This window comes from Cydia amplana, chromosome Z, assembly GCF_948474715.1.
Source record: "Cydia amplana chromosome Z, ilCydAmpl1.1, whole genome shotgun sequence".
Classification (NCBI taxonomy): domain Eukaryota; kingdom Metazoa; phylum Arthropoda; class Insecta; order Lepidoptera; family Tortricidae; genus Cydia; species Cydia amplana.
Genome location: NC_086096.1, coordinates 2677218 through 2699107, shown reverse-complemented (window position 1 = coordinate 2699107; position 21890 = coordinate 2677218). Strand labels below are relative to the sequence as shown.

General features: G+C 39.4%; 1 protein-coding gene across 1 annotated transcript in view; it reads left to right on the top strand.

Moving 5' to 3' along the window:
- The window catches only part of LOC134660907 (dipeptidase 1-like), a 177690-nt gene extending 156051 nt beyond the window's left edge, over positions 1-21639 (top strand). The window contains exons 10-12 of the mRNA XM_063516781.1: positions 13175-13250; positions 20730-20868; positions 21434-21639. Coding sequence (XP_063372851.1) covers positions 13175-13250; positions 20730-20868; positions 21434-21541 — 323 coding nt within the window. The 3' untranslated portion in view covers positions 21542-21639. The remainder of the gene's footprint in view (positions 1-13174; positions 13251-20729; positions 20869-21433) is intronic.
- Positions 21640-21890: the final 251 nt, after the last annotated feature.

Here is a 21890-nt window from a genome sequence, read left to right as displayed (position 1 = left end):
TCTTTATAGTTTTAAAAAGGGTTTAAAATAGAAATTGTGTCTAAAATAACTTCTGTATACGTTTCTCTATTAATATTCTAGTGCTTTATTTCATGCATGGTGTAAAATAATTTATTTTAAATACAGTCAAATACCCTATTGCAAAGTTCCCATGAAATGTTTTCGGTATTTTTTTCTGCATGTTTATTGCCAAACCTACGAAGGTTTTAATAATAATTTTCTGAGCGGGCGAGGTGTTCAAAATTACCTTGACACGCTCTTATTCTCTTAACAATAATGTCGCGTCAAGCGTCAAGATCATTTTGAACACCTCGCCCGCTGAGCAATATTATCTACTAAATTAATCATGATATTAATCAGTTAACGCTGTTAACGAAATTGTCCAAATATTAACAACACCCAATACGAGTATATCGCACAAACTACACGAACAGTGGACATCGAAGAATTGTTTACATTTTTCGCCTTATTACAAAGGAGTAAGGTGCAAAAGTGTAAACATATCTTTGACTGTACCATAGAAAAAAAATACATAGATTGTTCACTCCATACATAACTTTTGATACCAAAAAGACTATTAATTTCAGTGTCTACATCTAGCATCGAGTAGCGGAACTATCAGTACTGCTACTTGACAATATATGTAGCACCGACCGGAAAGTCTTATGCTCAACAATCTAAGTCTTACCGGTCGGTGCTACATCTATTGTCAAGTAGCAGTACTGATAGTTCCGCTACTCGATGCTAGATGTAGACACTGAAATTAGTAGTCTTTTTGGTATCCAAACTGATGTATGGAGTGAGCACTCTTGTCTTACTATATTTCTCTATGCCTGTACCAATCTGTTGTGTAATTAATAATGGTATAAACGAGGGTCATTAGTACCTAATGAAGCTAATTGTCGTCACAGCCTCATTTGTCTGTTATCGATGGCCCTTAATTTCCTGCCATTTGATCTCCAATCAATGTCTGATCATACCTAGTCCAGTATTTTTTATTTAAGAAAAAAAAAACTGTTTTTTGAGTGCAAAATGTTAGGTTTTAGAAATACTAACTGTTTTTTTTTGCATTAAAGGGCCCACTGATTAACAGTCCGCCGGACGGTATCGGCCTGTCAGTTGTTCGGAACTGTCAACTTTTTGTTCTAACAGACAGGCCGATACCGTCCGGCGGACTGTTAATCAGTGTGTCCCTTTAACCCTTAAATTGGCAAGAGTAAAAATTTGTAAAAACCAGTAATATAGTAGCATACCTTTATTTAATACCGTCTAGGGGTCTACAGAAAAATGTTAAAAAAAATCCAGTATTATTAGTTTTTCAGAAAATCTATGTACATCACTATGCACGTTGCCAATTTTATAACAAGGAAAGTAACATTCTTGTATGTACACGCTGGTTACCGCTGCCAGGAAGCCAGTAAAATATTATATAAAAATTAACGTAAATTATTATGAAAAAACGTCATTTAGTGTGGAACTGTCAAAAGCAATTTAGTTTTTTTGTTTCTCCGACGATGAAACAATGGAGCATATTGCATTTGATGCAATAAAATTTCGTCTTTCCCTCCTTGCAGTATCTGCAGCATACATTTTTCGGTCCACTCTCAGGAAAATGCCCCAAGTTGTTAAACCAAAGACTGTTGTAGGACTCTATTTCACAACCTTTTGTATTTTTTTTTGTTATGGCACAGTTTCTCAACTTTCATTTCATCGGTTACCAATCTTCGTCGCTTTACAATGTCCTTCGAATAGCTCAAAACGGAAGTTACGGAAGTAGGTAACCTAAAGCTGTATCTAATTCTGTTTTTCGTGTTTATATGAAGCTGTTACCCTAGTAGTTAATGGCGATGAGTGTTCAAGTGTTGGTAGATGGCGTGGCTACGGATTGTACAGAGTTTAATGTGGGCAAGGCATCATAAATAACTGTAGATGGAGAATGTAGAACTTCCTCTAATATGGTCGAAAGACAATCAACAATCAACGTGCTTTCAGAATTAAATCGTGCTTGATTATATTATTTATCGTGGATCCCATTGTTTCACATAAAGTTTTAAGTCATAATGTATTGTTTGTCATATTTTCATTACTTAGTCATGAAACTTAAAGCATTAATTTTTCAGGACTTTCGTAAGGTTATCCTATAGATAGGATATGTCAGGTTTGTTTTATAGCAATCCTGAAAAGTAACGCGTGTCTGAACCAAACAAATTATGACTAACGAAAATGCGGACAAACAATACTTTTTTTGGGAAACAATAGAGACCCGCTATCATCAGAATAGAATTGTGTGAGTGCGTGTGGGCTCCTCATCGGAATCAGTCAGATTCATCATCAGAACATACATTTTTTACGGGAATTAAAGCCAAAATCTTATGCGATCTAAACAGTGTTAAGTACTACAGACAAAGAAAGGAAAGCATACTGCTTAAAAATATTTTAAATTAACAAGGACACGCAAAATCGTTAGTTTCAAAACAAAACTTAAGTACAGATAAGTTGGTAATGTACACCGTGGTTACCTATGTTTATTTACCGTGTAGTTGGCAACGTACACGGTGATTACCGTGGTTGAATGTAAGTACATCTTTACAAACTTGTCAACGGTAACTATGGTGTACATTCCTATTTACCAGTGATTATCTTTATTATTATGCCTTATGCACACAAAATTACCAATTATTAATATACTTTACTATTTTCTTATAAAACACAAAATATAATAATTATAACTTCTATACAGAAAAGTTGTTAAAATTTAATAAAACTTATAAGAGGTACTGGCGAGCGTCGCCGCTTTGATCAGATTTTTTGATAGTGACGTTAATTTCAAATTTTTGCCATATCACATATTTTAGTACTATTCATAACATCATTATTAAGTAGTTTCTGATAATAAAAGCTTAGAAAATTCTATATATTTATGACAGGATTTTTTATTAACTAACGTACACGGTGATGCACAATGCCAATTTAAGGGTTAACTAACAATTTTTTTTCTATCGTCAATCGATTGACACTTACTTACAACATTGTAGAGTCTGTGCGGAAAAAGAAGAGTCGTGGAATGTATCGGGCCCCATACGTTCCACGACTCTTCTCTTTCCGAACAGACTCTATTTCTTTTGTCAGCTGTGAGCGATAATATCATATCACTATCAATACTATAACAGATTTCAAATTCAGAATATCTCTCCCAAGGTTCTTAAACGTCAGCCATGTCAGGTGAAAGCAAATGGCAATCCGGGGGTCTGAAATGAGGGACAAGGGCTTATATTGTCCCTCAAAGTGAAGCCTTAGAACTTTGCTGGCCTTAATGACTTGTGCCTTTCATATTACATAATATTATATGCTATGGGTTAACAATAGACTGGGGTACTTGACATTGAATGCCTGTCGATGTGTCTGAAAATTATGATTTTAGTCGCGCGTACATTTCGGTCGTACTTGTTCGTACATGTACATACCTATAGTATTGGCGTGAGCGAGACAGGTGCGACTGACTTCATTTTGATGTCACACCACACATTCCCTTCCTTTTCCTCTTAATACAAATACAAATACAAATACAAATAATTTTATTGAGAAAAGTATAGTACAGTGGTTGCTCTTAAAGACTAATAATTTATAAAGACAAGTGATTTACAAATGCCTGAACTAGGATTCCCTGTGTTTCAGGCAGCAAAGGACAATATTAATTATTTATTACTTATTCACTTAATTATAAACTATAGGTATGGTACACAATATAAGTCTTATTACCTAAACAAAAAGTGGATTCTTAAGTTCCATTAAATATCAGAGTACAGTAGGTAATCATTTTACGACTATTAGTAAGTTCTCTGTATCATCGTGCGTCATCTATTGAAGGGCGTTGCTATTAAGACGTGTCTTATTGGTGTTAAGTAAAATTGCTTGCTGGACATTTTTGGTCAGGTACAGCATACTATTTTCTGCATCAGCAGAATTATAAACGGGGCCAAAGTCAATATTGCGTAAATCATCTCCAAGTTTGTTTATATTTAAACAGCGGCGAACATGATGTTTGCAGGTTTCCACATCGCATGCTTTAGACTCTGATACAGAGAAACTATCTAGGTCAGAAAATATGCTATTGTTCATAGGTAGTTAAACTAATGAAAGTGAATGAAGTGCTATAAAAGTATGTGAAAAGTTAGCGCTCCTAGGCGCCTTCATAATCTATAGAGTTTAAATACCTTTTTTCGGCCATTTTTCTAGCTGGGCAGTCGGCTTCGCCTGTTTGGTGGTTGCATGGTTTCTTGTAGTACGAGCATGTTGCACATTTTGGTGCTTCGTCCTTTTTTGTGCATTCCTTAAATGAGTGACCCGCTTCGCCGCAGTGGCCGCAGATGTGAGTCTCCATTTTGCAGGACTTCGCTGCATGATTGTAAAGCTGACATTTGAAACAGCGCGTAACCAAGGTGAAATCCCTAACAGGGCACGATGACCAGTTCACAAAAACTCTGTCGTTCGTAATTAAGGCCTTGCGTATCGCTCCAGAAACTTCAATTATATAATTACAGGTCTCGGCGTCCTTTTTTCCGGATTTGTGACTGAGCTTAGTGGAAGCCATAAATTTTTCGAGTGACCAATCTTGTAATTTATCGGCTAAGTTTTGATGGAATATGCACTTGAGGACTTCAGGTTCCTGCATGTCCGCGGGAACTCCAATGACTACAATTCTGGGCTTGCGTTTTTGTGGCTCGTCAACGGTGAGTCCAGAGGTCATAAGCTGCGCCGATTGCTTGAGTTTTATTACGTCTTCTTTTGAGTCAGTGCTTATCACTACACCGCCGTTTTTGATCTTGCGCAACCCTCTCACGTGCAGCTTCATTTCTTCGGGCCGGATAATCTTTTGAACGAGAGATTTTGTCTCCTCACTCGATTTCAACTTGTCAACCGGATAGATTGCGACTGAGCTAATGTTAGACGGTTGAACGTACCTCGTTCCATTTTTCTTCAGGGCGTCGGCAAACGATACAGGTCCCGAAACTTGTCGGCTGGATTCCTCAATTGACTCCTTTAGTTCTTGGATGCGTTGTACGAGGTCCATTTTTTCCTGATGCGCTTGGCGAGACTGATATGCTTGGACTGCGTGGCTTTTTAGGGATTGGTATTCAATAGCCATTTGTGAGGCTAAGTGGCTCACGTTGCGGCACAAGTTGTTAATTCTGATGATTCTGATAACATAATAACGGGTGAAACGAATTGTTAAAACCTGTCGCATACAATGCTTTACTACAAACAGCAACAGTCTTAACTGTCCATCGGTAGACCTTATGCCTTCTGTAATAAGGTTTACGAGCTGTCAGTTAACGGTGTGGGCCAGTGTGTAAGACAAGAGTGCTCACTCCATACATCAGTTCAGACTATTAATTTCAGTGACTACATCTAGCATCGAGTAGCGGAACCATCAGTACTGCTACATCTATTGTCAAGTAGCAGTACTGATAGTTCCGCTACTCGATGCTAGATGCTAATAGTCTTTTTGGTACTAAAACTGATGTATGGAGTGAGCACTCTATGTATTTTTTTCTCTATGCTAAAACATGGCTAACTGGATTTACCAGAGTGGAGAGTAGCTAGCGCCAGTAGCTGGCATGCCAGTAACTCTGGTCGGAAATCACGGCGCGTCTCTCCGTCGCCTTAATTTTGTTAATTCTGAAGTTTTAACGAAGTGCCGCTATAGGCGTGTAGGCTGTGCCCGTTTATAAGCGAGCGGATACCTTGTGTATAGTTCGACAAGAAATTGTAGAAAATTATTGAGGGCACTTCCTACGTTTTGGCGTAAAATGCTTAAACAGAGCAACAATTTAGTATGATTTTTAGTTCCATTTTATTTAATTTCTACTATTTTATGTCGCACTATCAGTACCCGGTGATAAATAATGCACATCGAAATATCGGCTTAGTAGAGCGCGAGCGCGTAACGTTTCGATTCGATTATGAGCGAAATACACGATAACTAACATGATTCTAATAGCATTATGCTAGTGTATGTTCGTATAGGCCTGTTTGTTATTTTACTGGGATAAACATGCAAAAAGTAAAGTTCCTTATATGTAGACATGCGAAAAACTGTTACAAATATATGTAGTTTGTCATGGGACTGTCTCATTTCAAACATAGACAGAGAGAAACATGCTACCTTTGTCTTACACTGGTACTAGCACCCAAAAGAAAGAGATGAGTATAGTTTTCCTGGTTCTTACTGACTGACAAATAGGGTATTATACTGTATTTAAAATAAACTATTTTACACCATGCATGAAATAAAGCACCAGATAATTATTAGGAAAACACAGATAGGAGTTATTTTTAAACACAAGTTCTAGAAATATAAAAAAGTGGTGAGTTGACCGTGACGTCAGGGTGTAATGTTTCATACAAATTCCATATTAGCAAATCGTTTTGACAGTTCTAAAAAGTAACTGATTTGACTAGTAGGAAAATACCCTATTGATTTGATTCGACTAACTATAAATTATACTATAAATAATAAGTTATTAAAAAAATAATAATAATATTCTAGAACACTATCAATTTAAAACTATTTTTAAATGCATGCTAGTTAGCAAGAAATAATTATAATGTAATGAAAGTAAAAATAACCTCAGTAATGCATGGAATAATAAAGGCTTTTTTATTTTTATTTTATAACTATAAATTCAAGAACAGCGGTCCGCCGCTGACCGTAAGGCGTGTCCTTACCTTAAATAAAGCACGTACGTCATATTAGCGCGGGAAAGGGCCTCAAGCGAACGAGCTTAAAAAATTAAACAGAGGAAATGCATTCCCGCTCCCATACACGTAGCGTACTCGTACTGTTATAGATCACTTAACTACTACAATATCTGGTACACCGAGCTTTGCTCGGTAAACATATAAAAACTCAAAAATGAGCGTTTTCCCAGAGATAAGACCTAGCGAGATCGATTTTTTGCCCCCGAAAACCCCCATATACCAAATTTCATCGAAATCGTTAGAGCCGTTTCCGAGATAAGTAAATATATAAATAAATAAATAAACCAATAATAATTGCTCGTTTAAAGGTATAAGATTAGATTAGATTAGATATAAAATTGCAATTTGGTTACGTGCGACGTTTGTGGGGCGATTAAAAATATTAGTTTTTCTCCTTTGTACCATGAGTCACTGACAGTGTCAAAACTGACATAGGTAAACGCTATCGAGAACGTAATTTACTTTCTACACATCTCGCTCGCACTAATATGCGAGTACGAGCGAGATGCATAGAAAGTAATCTACTTCTCGATGGCGTTTATGTCAGTGCCAAACTGGTTCCAGTTATAGTTTGTAGCTTTCTAATAGACCCCGAAGGCTAATCCTATTGTCTATTGTTAAGAAAAACCGCTCGTGCCACGTGCCACAACCACCTGCATAAAAAATAGGTACTTCGGTTACTGAGTGCCGGCGAGTCGAACGCTACAGAACCAGTCTAAAATGTGTCATCGAGATGCGTAACAAAGGCGCGTTATCGGAGAGCGCACCTACACTGGTTTTTAGGGTTCCGTAGCCAAATGGCAAAAAACGGAACCCTTATAGATTCGTCATGTCTGTCTGTCTGTCTGTCTGTCTGTCTGTCTGTCCGTCTGTCCGTCTGTCCGTCTGTCTGTCCGTCCGTATGTCACAGCCACTTTTCTCCGAAACTATAAGAACTATACTGTTGAAACTTGGTAAGTAGATGTATTCTGTGAACCGCATTAAGATTTTCACACAAAAATAGAAAAAAAAAACAATAAATTTTTGGGGTTCCCCATACTTCGAACTGAAACTCAAAAATTTTTTTTTTCATCAAACCCATACGTGTGGGGTATCTATGGATAGGTCTTCAAAAATGATATTGAGGTTTCTAATATCATTTTTTTCTAAACTGAATAGTTTGCGCGAGAGACACTTCCAAAGTGGTAAAATGTGTGTCCCCCCCCCCCTGTAACTTCTAAAATAAGAGAATGATAAAACTAAAAAAAAATATATGATGTAAAGTCTATTTTTTTATTCGGTAGACTGAAATGACAGTTAATAGTATGAACATGAAATGTCATTTCAGTCTACCGAATCAAAAATAGACTTTACATTACCATGTAAACTTCCACCGAAAATTGGTTTGAACGAGATCTAGTAAGTAGATTTTTTTTATACGTCATAAATCGCCTAAATACGGAACCCTTCATGGGCGAGTCCGACTCGCACTTGGCCGCTTTTTTTGAGCGTTGGACTAGCCCGCGCTCAGGTGCCAAATAGAATAATTAGGACCCTTTTTTGCAGGTAAGTAGCACGTGCGGTTTTACTGAACAATAGACAATAGGATAAGCCTTCGGGGTCTACTAGAAAGCTACAAACTATAACCTATGTGGCTACCATCGGTTAACTGGAAATGTTTGTACACCCTACATAACTCTTACACCTTGTCACCCACTCTCACGTAATTTTTAAGTTAAGTTTAGTTTATCCAATGTCCCATTCTGTTACTCTTTTGTAAGCCCCAAGATACAGGCTCGGCCTAGTTTGGGGCTTACCGGACACCTTTCGTGTATGCTACTGTATTTCTTAATTAAATTTATTCTTATTCTTACATAGAGTTTTAACAATGCAACCGTCGAAATTGGGGACTCATAAAAATAACAATTCTTCGTACGGAGTCTGTGAGTGGTAGTCCTTTATAGTACTTTAGTGTGGTTTGCTCGGGCGGGCGGAATGTCGGGGTTTTTAAACTGTAACCTTTTTAAATAATGGCCACTTTTTCACCACTTTGGTTTAACGGGCCAATTCGAACGTACTGTCGCCACCAGAGCCCGTACCATGAGTCACTAACAGTGTCAAAACTGACATATACGCTATCGAGAACGTAATTTACTTTCTATAGATCTCGTTTTCACTTATATGCGAGTACGAGCGAGATGCATAGAAAGTAAATTACCTTCGCGATGGCGTTTCTGTCAGTGCCAAACAAGCCGTACAGTACCCGTAACGCAAAAAGTAACAGTGGACCGATGCCTTTGATTTATGGGCAGGCGTGGCTCACTCCGTGATTTCGTCGCGTCGCTACAAGTACATGCGGCCCACACCAATTTTGGTGTCTAGCCATAGTAGTTGCCGCGCACCGCTACGGAACGGACGCCTGCTCGCGCTTGCGCCACCTAGCGGTCATATCTGTCGTAATAGACGCGTTTTGTTAGAGAGTGAATCTTCTGTACCCAGTAAATTATTCTGTGGTTTGGGTAAATGCCGCACAAGAACACGGTAGGCTGTCTTGACGAACGCTTGTCACGCTATCGAATTAAATTTACTTGGGGCTCTGAGGGGCTACCGCGAAAACCGAATTTCGCAAATAGCGGGCATTTTTCTCTGTCACTCTAATTACGCCTTCATTGGAGTAAAAGAGAAAGATCCCCGCAATTTGTGAAATTCGGTTTTCGCGGTAGCCCCTCTGAAACCCGACTGGCTTAGGCTCGTGTAACAACATCCGGTGAAATGTCAGCCATATTATACGCCTTCCGGTTGAACTTGCACACACGAACTTGCTAATTAAATTCCATCAAATTTAACAAAGTTACAGACGGGATATATATAGACAAAGCTCTTACTAGGTACATTGGACTTCGAAAAACGGTCTATATATGTCACCGTATAATTGTAAACTAGTTACATTATAAACTGACGGTAGGGAGATTATAATCTAACCTAACCTACGTTAGATTATAAACTAACGGGTTCACAATCTTATGGTGTCATATAACTGACACGTATAACTATTACTTATTAAGGATAACTCACGTTAGAATGGGCCGGGTCTGGGCCGAGGCATCCGACACTTCGTTTTCTATAGAAAGCATCACGTGTACCCGTTAACCTAAGTACCTAACCTAAAATATGCGTCCACAGAAGTGACCAGTTTTGTTTTAAAACCTATAACCCTTAAAATAGGAACAGAACGATTAGGTACCAGTACAGTTAGTTTATTCCTTTCAAATAACAATTCAGATTATACAGACAGATGGTGTGTACTAACTGCCCATTGAATATCTTAATTTCGCTAAAATAATGTCCACCCAATTACCTCAAAACTTTAAGCCCCTAGTTGAGGAGTCCTCGTGAACCTTGTCGGAATGCACGAAGGTTGATATTGGGCTGTAGCCGCGCACGTCAGTTCACGTCTTTGGCAGATAAAGGGTTAAAGGAGAATCCCTCGAAATTCTCGGCTAAATGCCTCGATTTGCCTGAATATCTTTCAAATCCAAGGGATTATAAACCTTAAATAGGTTTACACAAGGACGCTTTCGCAAGAAAGGGTGGGTTGAGCAATCCCAATCTTTGATTTCGTGGAATAGTTGAAGTTGGAGGCCTTGGTATTGAATGTTACTTAGGGCCCGATTCGGATTTTGTAATAGACATCTATTAGATATCTTTTAGACATCGCCAAGATACGATAACGATAATATGTTTAAGATCTAACCTGTCAAATTTGACATTTCCGCGATTCTGGAGATACTCTTGAACGATTTCCACAAGATATTATTTAGAGATCTAATTCACATCTAATAGATATCTAACACGATCTATAGTAAAAGTGACATTGGTTGCCCGAATTGCTCTGCAAAAGAGAACTAGTTGAAATCTAAACTATAACGTATCTAGAATGGATCTCGTACGTCTCGTCTCTTGTGAATATCTTGAAGTTCGAATACGGCAGCCCGTTCTGATTTGCGGTGGAGTCAACGTGAAACTTGGTTCAGAATTAACACAGGATTAAATGGCTAAATTGGCTATTACAGTCTACCTAAACCTGCCTTTGTATATATGTATATATGTATGTATGTATATACTTTATTGCACATAAAAATAAAAACACGAGAAACATAGTTACAGAGTAAATTAAATACAACAAAGGCGAACTTATCCCTGTTCTGTCTGTCCCTGTCCTTTGTTCTAAGGATTAGGATATATTTGTAGTTAATACATGTTTTTCCGTGAGTGTTAAAGATATTATTTATATTATAACTTCTAGAATTCAAGATCATTGGTTCTCTCATAGAAATATTCTTAATTAAAGCAAGGAATTAAGCTAATCTTATACATTTAAACGAGCAATTCTTGTATATACATTTATATAAGTGAGTGAGTTAGATTAGAACTGTAAAACTATAAGTAGGTAATAGTTACTTAAGTACACTGTGACAAACATCAGAATTAATTTGATTCATGATGTTATTTTGTTAGTTAATGTGTGGTTAAACGTGTTTATTGAACAAACTTTATAAAACGTTTTTTCTGCATGTAGCCCATACAGCCCGGTCGTAGGCTACACTGATATCAGAACGACATCCAACTGACAACTGATGTTATGGAGGGGTATTCGACAAGGGACGTTTGACGTATCGTGTTGAACTCCCGTTGAATCGGAACAAACCTGTGTCCAAATTTGACATTAACAATCCACAGTTAGGTGACAACCAAACCAAACCATTATAAACCTTAAAATAGTAATAAAACAAAGTTGATTTTTGTTGAATTCTTAGTAGTACCAAATGATATTATCCGCAGTTGATGAACATGCGACTCAATCAACTGTTGAATTGAAGTGGACGCGAAATCTGACAGTTGTACATCTCGAATAGGGGCCCAATTGTCATGCCTTTCGGTCATACTTGTCCATAGAAAAACTACATACAGTTTTGATTCAAATATCATTGTGATATAACTGTACGCTCGAATGGGCCTGTATGTTTTGTTGCCTGCTACGTAAGTTAGTGAAGATCAACTTCGTCCAATGCAGCTGAAATGCATTATGCATATGCATGAAAGTTTGCAAAACTCCGTTGCAATGAAATGGAATGGATTCCAGTTTGGATTGTTTTAGCAGCAGTTTACGACTGTACCTACGAGTAGAGATGCCACGAATATTCGGCAACTATTCGGTATTCGGCCTATTCGGCCACTTTGCCGAATATTCGGTATTCGGCCGAATTTTGCCAACTATTCGGCCGAATACCGAATATCTGTTGCCCCTAACTAAAAAGAAAAAATTACACAAAAAAAATACCAAAAATTAGGTATATTTAATATTTAAAAAGTATTATTGGAAAGTTGTTAAATACGAAGACCCTTTTTAAGCATTTGTTGATTATGAAGTATTTTATTTTTATCATGGGTCTGATTTGATTGACTCTAACTACATTCATTAGTTCTGTTTTAAAAAAATACATCTTAGCAAACGTTGTGGTTTGTTGGCGAACAGTTTTCATAATAATTGTGACTCACAATGTTCACATCTCATGCCGAATATTCGGTATTCTGCCGAGAGAGTGGCCGAATATTCGGTATTCGGCCATAACCACTATTCGGGGCATCTCTACCTACGAGTATTGCAATCTGTAGAAATTAATATTTCGAGAGAATAGTTAATTTTTAAGATGAAGTTGGAGGACCGCCTTTTCCTCTATGGATATTATTTACATTTACGTATGAAAATGTTTTCACACAAATGTTATTGATGTAGGTACATAGGTATAAACCGTATATGTCCCTTCATTTGATAATTTTGATTTTTACATATTGTAAGAGTTACGGTTGGTTTTTTATGGAATTAGTTTCTTGCACCTAACTCTACAATTAATGAAAAAAATTTAAAACAAAAAACATAGCTTATTTTAATCCAAAATGTCACCATCCAGAGGGGAAAATGGGGACTACGTTGTATGGAGAAGGTCGTCTCTATTCCATTCCTCTTTAGTGGTAAAAATATGTACCTATAGGTAGGTACTGTCGCCATCAGATATACAGGAACGGCCAAGGTGCTCAAAAACATTTGAGCAAGCTCTTTAACGCCTTGACAATAGAAGCGTGTCCAGATATTTGTGAGCGCCTTGGCCGCTCCGATATATCTGATGGCCATATGTTTAAATGTTCTCGAGGCAGGGGTGTAGGGTTGGAGCCGGTGTAGCTTTATTTGACGTTCATAAGCGCATTGTAATATGCCTACTTGATTAAACTATCTTTTATCTTATTCTAAGGTAGTGTATACATATTTTTGGCACTTTGTCTGTATCGATATTTTTGGACGTGACTGTAATGTTCACAGAAAAGTCGCCGGTTTTCCCGAACGTTTTTAACGCTTGCTTTGTTTTGCCCACAGAGCACTTCCACTACATAAAGCGCGTCATCGGAGCGGACTATGTCGGCATCGGAGGAGATTTCGACGGCGTCAACAGGTTAGCTAGAGCTATAATAATTAGAAAAACAATTCAAAATACTGGGCACAAAAATACGTCGACAAAACATTTTTAAGTAGGTATATTTTTCTTACTTACACGTCTTTTACAAAACTTAGAATAATTTGAACAAAACCTTATAATATACATATATCTTCTTTAGCTTACACAAACGCAAGCGTTTGTTAAAATTATCAACAGTATACCGCAGTAAAAAAAATGTCAACGTATTTTTGGGCACGTCAAATATTTTTTTTTTTCCTTATCAGAACACGATGCCGAATATACCCTTAAACAGATCCCCTTTGTTACACCTAGAATAGCAAAACCTGTATGTGGCGTGCAGTGCACGAGCGATTAGCGAATGCCGAGCCCGCATAGGTACAGTCGCCATCGGAGCGGCTAAGGTGCTCAAAAATATCTGAACACGCCTCTATTTTCATGGCGATAGGTGCGTGATCCGATATATTTGAGCACTTCGGCCGCTCCGATATTTCTGATGGCGACTGTACGCGAGATATGAACTTGCTTTTAGCCACTTTTCTCGCATCTACGGAATGTCACGTACAGTCAGCAGCAATAGTTGCTAAGCGGGCGAGGTGTTCAAAATGATCTTGGCGCGACTTTATTGTTAAGGGCATAAGTGCGCGTCAACAAGGTAATTTTGAACACCTCGCCTTCTGCTGCTGACTGTACAAGATCATAGGCACCATTATTCGACGCGAGAGGTATAGAGGCCTCTCTCTTTTAAGGGGCCCACTGATTAATAGTCCGTCGGACTACACCGGCCTGTCAGTTAGAACAAAAAGTTGACAGTTCCGAACAACTGACAGGCCGATATCGTCCGGCAGACTGGTAATCATTGGGCCCCTTTACTCAGTCTAGTAGCAAAATGATCTGTGGTCCCAAGGAAAGTTATAGTAGAGTGAGCTAGTAGTTCCGGGAGAACATCTTATTTAATTATATCCGGATGGATAGTCGACGATTTACGTGGATATTAATGTTTATTGTTAGTGCGTAGGAATTGTTTATCACTACATAGTATAAAACAAAGTCGCTTCCCTGTCTGTCTGTCTGTCTGCCTGTATGCTTAGATCTTTAAAACTACGCGACGGATTTTGATGCGGTTTTTTTTAATAGATAGAGTGATTCAAGAGGAAGGTTTATGTATAATTTGTTAACCCGTGCGAAGCCGGGGCGGATCGCTAGTTAAGCATACGGTAGAGCGGGGCATGTTGAGCACGTGTGGCTTTCCGTTAGAGAAGGGTCCTTATGGTCCATGTGCAAGGGCGGCCGTGCACCCGGGCGGGTTATTCCCACTAGTTACCACCAAGTTCTTACCACTGGTAACTACTAGGAAAAATAACTCCCAGTAGTTACTACTGGTAAAAGGTGGGATTTTTTTTCCCAGCAAGTTACCAGTGGTAAAAGGTGGGAAAATAAATCCTAGTAGTTACCATTGGTAAGAACTTGGTGGTAACTAGTGGGAATAAACCAACCGCGCCAGCTAGCGGACGCCCTTACACTCGTCACACTTGCGAATGAAATTTACACTAGGCTGGACGTAGTTGCGTAACACGGTCCGTTTTCAGGCGAAATCTGTGGCCTGTTTCATTAGCTTGTAACTTGTAATACAAGTGGAAGTCCCTTTCTAACAAAAGCCCTCATAAAGTGACATCCACTTGTATTATTATAAAAGTTACAAGCTTTCTTCCACTTATATTACAAGTTACAAGCTTTTGAGAAACGGGCCCCTGGTCTACAACCGGCCTAAGGGCTAGTTACTCCAACCATAGGCAGACTGATCAAGTTAATAAGTAAGAAATTTGGAGGAAAATAAGAAATTTCTCATACAATAAAATTTAGCGAGCATTTGAACTGTGACTGAGGGTTTTTTCGATCCTTAAGGGGCACACTGATTAACAGTCCGCCGGACGGTATCGGCCTGTCAGTTGTTCGGAACTGTCAACCTTTTGTTCTAACTGACAGGCCGATACCGTCCGACGGACTGTTAATCAGTGGGCCCCTTTACACAAATAATTAGAGATGCCCCGAATAGTAGTTTTGGCCGAATACCGAATATTCGGCCCCTCTCTCGGCCGAATACCGAATATTCGGCATGACATGCGAACATTTTGAGTCACAATTATTATGAAAACTGATCGCTAACAAAGCTCAACGTTAAATGACGTTAGCTAAGATATACAGTGTGTAAGTCTAATACGGGCAATAAATTAAACCAGATATAGAATTTACCCGTCTTATCATTAATTAAAATGTTTTTTTAAGTTACACTTAATTATGACCCCGTGATTAATTTTTTCCACATGTACCGAGCAGCAATGTACTGCAAACATTAAGAAACAGAAGATGACATGACATTACTAGATACGAGCTTTTTATAGTAACTGCCAACAAGCGTTGACAGTTACTTTAAAAAGCTCGTATCCCGTAACTTGTGTGGTGTATTATATTGCGGGCCGAATTATTTTGTATGGTTAAAAATTTCAATGCATTTCTAAGTAAAATCTATCTCAATATACTTTTTAGGTCCTATGCTAACCACCGTTTAAATATTCGCCCGTATTGGATTTACACACTGTATTTTTGTTGAACAGCATTAATGAATAGAGTCAAACAAAACAGACTCATGATAAAAATAAAATGTTTTTTAATCAACAAATGCTCAAAAAAGGGTCTTCGTATTTAACAACTTCCCAAGAACACATTCTAAATATAGGTATATTTAGAATGTGTTCTTGTATAGCCTGACCAGTAATATATGATAATTGTCAAGAGGGCGCTGTTATTCTCATGTATAGGGTGACAATTCAGTGTAGTATGAAAAAATTAGTTCCAGTGAAATTCCGCAACATGGCGCACCCTCAATAGATCCTGGTTCACCTATATCATAGTTTTTGGTTATTTTTATTGTGCAATTTTTAGGGTTCCGTACCCAAAGGGTAAAAACGGGACCCTATTACTAAGACTTCGCTGTCCGTCCGTCCGTCCGTCCGTCCGTCCGTCTGTCACCAGGCTGTATCTCACGAACCGTGATAGCTAGACAGTTGAAATTTTCACAGATGATGTATTTCTGTTGCCGCTATAACAACAAATACTAAAAACAGAATAAAATAAAGATTTAAGTGGGGCTCCCATACAACAAACGTGATTTTTGACCGAAGTTAAGCAACGTCGGGCGGGGTCAGTACTTGGATGGGTGACCGTTTTTTTGCTTGTTTTGCTCTATTTTTTGTTGATGGTGCGGAACCCTCCGTGCGCGTGTCCGACTCGCACTTGGCCGGTTTTTTTCTTTTTAAGTAAGTGCAACAGATATTCGGTATTCGGCCGAATAGTAGGCAACATTCGGCCGAATACCGAATATTCGGCAAAGTGACCGAATAGGCCGAATACTGAATAGTTGCCGAATATTCGTGGCATCTCTACAAATAATGAATCGCTTAGCCAAATAAATTGATCGACGGCTCTGTTATATCATAGTGGACGTCTTTATTCTCAAATCTGACATTGGCCGACCTCACGTGATCGATGGGGTGTTAAATAAATGGGCGTGAATTGGGAACGTAAATGACGGATGGCCCGCCATTTTGTAACAATCTTGCCCATAGCCAGCGCCAGCAACAGAATATACTGGGGCCATAGAAGGTACGATCCTAATATAGAAGTGGTATACGCGTGCCTCCGTGAGGGACAATACATACGCAATGCGACACTATTATTTGTCGAATTTATTTGTTGCCCACCATAATCCATACCAATTTACGGTGGGGAATAAAAAAAAATGTGTGACTGTGTCAAGGACAAACAATAATAGCGCTTACGCTGCTACTCCTACGGAAAGATACATAAGACTATCCCGTTCGGTCATTTCCCACCACCCCTCAGTCCAAAGCCAGTTATATACTATTTAGATTCATGACTGGGGCCTATAACTGTACCCCTAGTGTAAATTTCATTCGATAGCGTGACGTGACGTACGCGTTTTGTATGGAATTTTGAGTTTCCAAAGCGTCCCGCGTGGCGCGATGTGAATAATCCCATATATGTAACGTAAACGCGAACGCTCGTCACGCTATCGAATGAAATTTACACTAGGGGTTCAGGAGCAAAAAATTAAACTGCAGGCTGTAATTACGTCACACAACATTTATTCAGCTACTTTTAAAAATAACTTGTGAGTTGATTATTAGTGCACTTTACGAGTAAAGTTTATTCTAAGACGCAATAAAACCGCAATGGCACCCGCGTACGTGCAACCGGTCCGTGTACCCGCCCACGTTAGCGGACACCCTTAGCACTTTTCTCCAAGACCGTATGCTCGTTTGCCACCATCATGATTTCACCCATTCAGCGCTAATCGCTCTATGAAGCATTTTCGCTACATACCGCGAAACTCATGTTATCGGCTACGCCGTAGCGGTACGACCGTAGCTTAGCGGTAATAGTGAGGCCAATTCAAACTTACATTTTGACATCAAAATCATGGTGATTCATCATGATGTTATTTTGTTTTCGGTCGCCCGTGCGCTCCGTGCCAATATGTCTACGAACAAATAGGTACGAGCGCAATGCACGCGCAAATGGCATCATTTTGATGTCAAAGTGGACGGTTGAATTGGCCTCTGTGTTAAAAATTCCCCTTTCTGTAAAAAATAAAGATTTTCCCTTTGACCGTCCTCCATTACTGTGTAAAACGTTTCGCTCAACGAGACGTCCCTTGATTGACGTCAATCCAATCAGCACACCGTCACGTGCTTCGGATTACCTCGCGCTGGATAGAGCGCTATAATAGGCTGGGGTCACCAAATGGCGGCCAATCTACATTATTTTTTTACTTAGTATAGTATAAAACAAAGTCGCTTCCCGCTGTCTGTCTGTCTGTATGTATGCTTAGATTCAAGAGGAAGGTTCATGTATAATTCGTTCACCGTGCGAAGCCGGCGCGTGTCGCTAGTGTTTAATAAACTGAAGTAGAAACGGACCGCGATGGCCATATTGTTTGAAAAAAGGGGTCCGGTCCGGCCCCTGAAGAAACTAATTGGTGACCTCTGGGCTAGAGTCTGTGAGGAAAGAGAAGATTATGGATGGAGTAGAAGAAAGAGTGAAAGAAAAGCTATGAGCCAGGACTTGAACCCGTGACCTCTGGATTGAAAGTCGGATGTCATTCCATTCAGCCACCACTTTTTAATTTCGATCGCTCGATTTGGTCACTCGAAAATCGGTGAAAAACAGCGAAATGCTAATTTTTTAAATACGAGCATATAATAATAATAATACTTAGGAATCCAGTGATATTGAATTGACCACTCGTTTTCAGTTCTATTATAGTCTGTTCGGAAAGAGAGGAGTCTCTTTCCGCACAGACTCTAGTAGAATTTATAGTTGGTCAAACCAAATTGTCAGTAAATAACAACAAAAAAAGTATACTCATCCTTTTCTTTTGGGTGCTAGTACTAGTGTAAGACAATGACAGTATGGGTATTACTCTCTATCTATGTTTGAAATGAGACAGTCCTTTGACAAACTATAAATGCCTAGTAGTGGAGATATTATTGAACGAAATACACGAAACCGAGCGGTTGTAATAGAAGAATCGGCCCCCTATTCACGACTTCTAGGGGAGCGTAATCTATGGCGCCGAGTCTTTGAGCGACTGTCGGGCTCTCGGGACCTGTGAGAGACACTTAGGCACAGAGTTAGAGAGTACAGAAGGGCCATTTATCCCACTAACCCTGGGTTAACCAATTTGACACTGTGTTAACGGATTAACGGGTTAACCCCGGGTTAGTGGACTAATGCAAGTGAGCCTGTTACTAACCTTTCGTGCCTAAACTAGCGGCTCTGTGAGGTCAATAGTATTACTGCAATGTTCTGCCACCAGAAGTGATTCTTGAAGGTTTGTGTTTAATTTGTTAACCCGTGCGAAGCCGGGGCGGGTCGCTAGTTGTGGATACTTGTGTTAGGGAACCGACTGTTCGTACATGTGAATAACAAAATGACATAATTTAGATATCGTTTTGAAATCAATACGTAGTTCGAATTCGGCTGCAGGGGTGCGCACTGCACAACTTTCGGCGAGCGAACTAAGCGAAGGATATACAGTTACAATTGTTAGCTAAATCTGTATAGCAAAACTTTTTGCAAACATGAATAAGTTTTTAGAAAAAAAATCATTTTTGGTACAAGCATTTATCGCTGACTGTACTTTTCTTTCCACTGACAACGAATAAGTACTCATCGAGACAATTCTAAAACCCCAAACATAATAAATAGGTTTCGTTGTTTTATCACAGAGTTCCTATGGCCACCTGCTGTCTCCACCATCAGATCAGCTCGATGGTACCATAATATTGCATTGTCACCCGACATAAACTCGAAGTCAAATTTAACTTGCAAGATTTGACCCGTACAAACATATGTAGTTACATATTTACATACATAGGTACATTGCAAGTTAATAAAAAGCTTGTAATAATTAAATTACTGCAGTTAGGGCATCCGCTAGCTGGCGCGGTTGCACGGAGCGGTTGAGCGGGTTAGCGAAAAATAGTATGAGCGTTGCTAACTGGCGCGGACGCGTGCGGCGGATTTTACCTACAATGGCACCCGCGTGCGTGCGCCCGCTCCGTGCACCCGCACCAGCTAGCGAACGCCCTTAGATTAATAACAAAGCGAGCTTTTCCTCCGACTTATCGAGTGCAGATTAAAAAGTTGGAAAAAGCTTTCAAAAGTTCCCGGTATGGGTATTTTTAGGTTTCCGATGTGGGTTTTGAGCGATGAACTTCGACGGGTTTAATGTAAGCTCCGCTTCCCGAGTTTATTGAGTGTGTGTGGGCTTTTACATTTTATTTGTACTGTGAAGCTTTTGGGGTTGTAGGGTTCCGTAGCCGAAATGGCAAACTCACGAGTCACTGTAGGGATGACGGGCATATAAAACATGTGCCTTCAATGTAAAAAGATCTTGCACGGCATTGCAATTTTAGACGTTGTCAAGCTCCGCACTGTACAGGGCGAGTAGCCAACGTGCCAATCGTTAACGCTCTGTAGCGTATCGTAGTCATCTCTCTCTATCACTCTTCGACACTAGTTCGACAGTGACAGTTGCGTTTCGTTCGCTACGGAGCGTTAACGATTGCACGTTGGCTACGCACCCAGTTGAGTCGCTCGCGGCTCAATGCACATGAGGTAATTGAGTTCTAATCAGTCTTCTATAGTTATTCAGGTTCATTGGTACAGTCAGCAGCAGAAGTTGCTAATCGGGCGAGGTCTTCAAAATGATCTTGACGCGACTTTATTGTTAAGAGAATAAGAGCGTGTCAAGGTGATTTTTGAACACCTGGCTCGCTTCAACTTCTGCTGCTGACTGTATAACAAGCCCAAGTTCTTGTTCTTGCTTAGTAGCTCTTTGTCCCCAGGGTCCCCCGTTCTTGTTCTTGCTTAATCGCTCTTTGCCCCCAGGGTCCCTCGCGGCCTCGAGGACGTGTCCAAGTACCCGGAGCTGTTCGCGGAACTCCTGCGCAGCGGGCAGTGGAGCGTCCAGGAGCTGAAGAACCTGGCCGGCCTGAACATGCTCAGGGTCATGCGACAAGTTGAGAAGGTAAGGGTATTTCGTCCTAATCGCTAAGCAGGAAGTCCCGGGTTGGAATCCTGGTAAGGGCATATACAGGGTGCCATTTGAGTCGTGATCAGTAATATGTTTAACTAACTCCATAAACAACGAGCAATTTAATGCCCCTACTCTTACTAAAATCAGACAAGATTTTTTTTATTTTTTTGTCATTTATTTTACTTTTACGTTTATTAAGTGGCAATGTGGTATTTAAACAGCTTTGTAAGATATTTCAAATGAAAAATTAAATAAATTTTATTTCTAACTGGGACAAATGACAAAATTGATGTCAATGACAGTTCCGATTCAAAGAGGCGATTCAATTTACTAATTTAAATATCTTAATAAGCCGTTGTAATATCCTAAATCCACTTATAAAAGTAAAATAAATGACAAAATATAAAAAAAATCTTGTCTGATTTTAGTAAGAGTAGGGGCATTAAATTTCTCGTTGTTTATGGAGTTAGAAAAACATATTACTGATCACGATTCAAATGACACCCTGTATTTGTGTTTATTTATATTTATTTAAATCTTGAAACTGTTTAATCAGGTCCGCGACGAGCTTCGCACGAACGGCGCGGAGCCCGAGGAACACCCCGACTCGCCCAACGACAACGGCAACTGCACCAGCAACGCCTTCTACACCGAGTACGTGTAGGCCTCTAGGCCTCCCAAGAAAACACCAACTTCAGATGCAACAATAGCTCTAAAAACCATTTCTGTCAGTTTGTTTAATAATTGTATACTGAATTTGTGTAGGTCTCTAGGCCTCCCAACGAGCCAACAACTCTAGATGAAACAATAGGTTTATCACAATTTTACTTAATTTTAGTTAGTATGTTCTCTTTTCCACCGAGTACGTGTGGGTCTCTTGGTTTAAAGGTATCCCGAGCAAACAACAACTCAAGAACACATCAATATGTCTAAGAACACATCAATATGCTGCTGTATGACCACTGGCGCATTTTACTCTTAGCGCACATTACGTTGAACCGAATAGGTAGGTA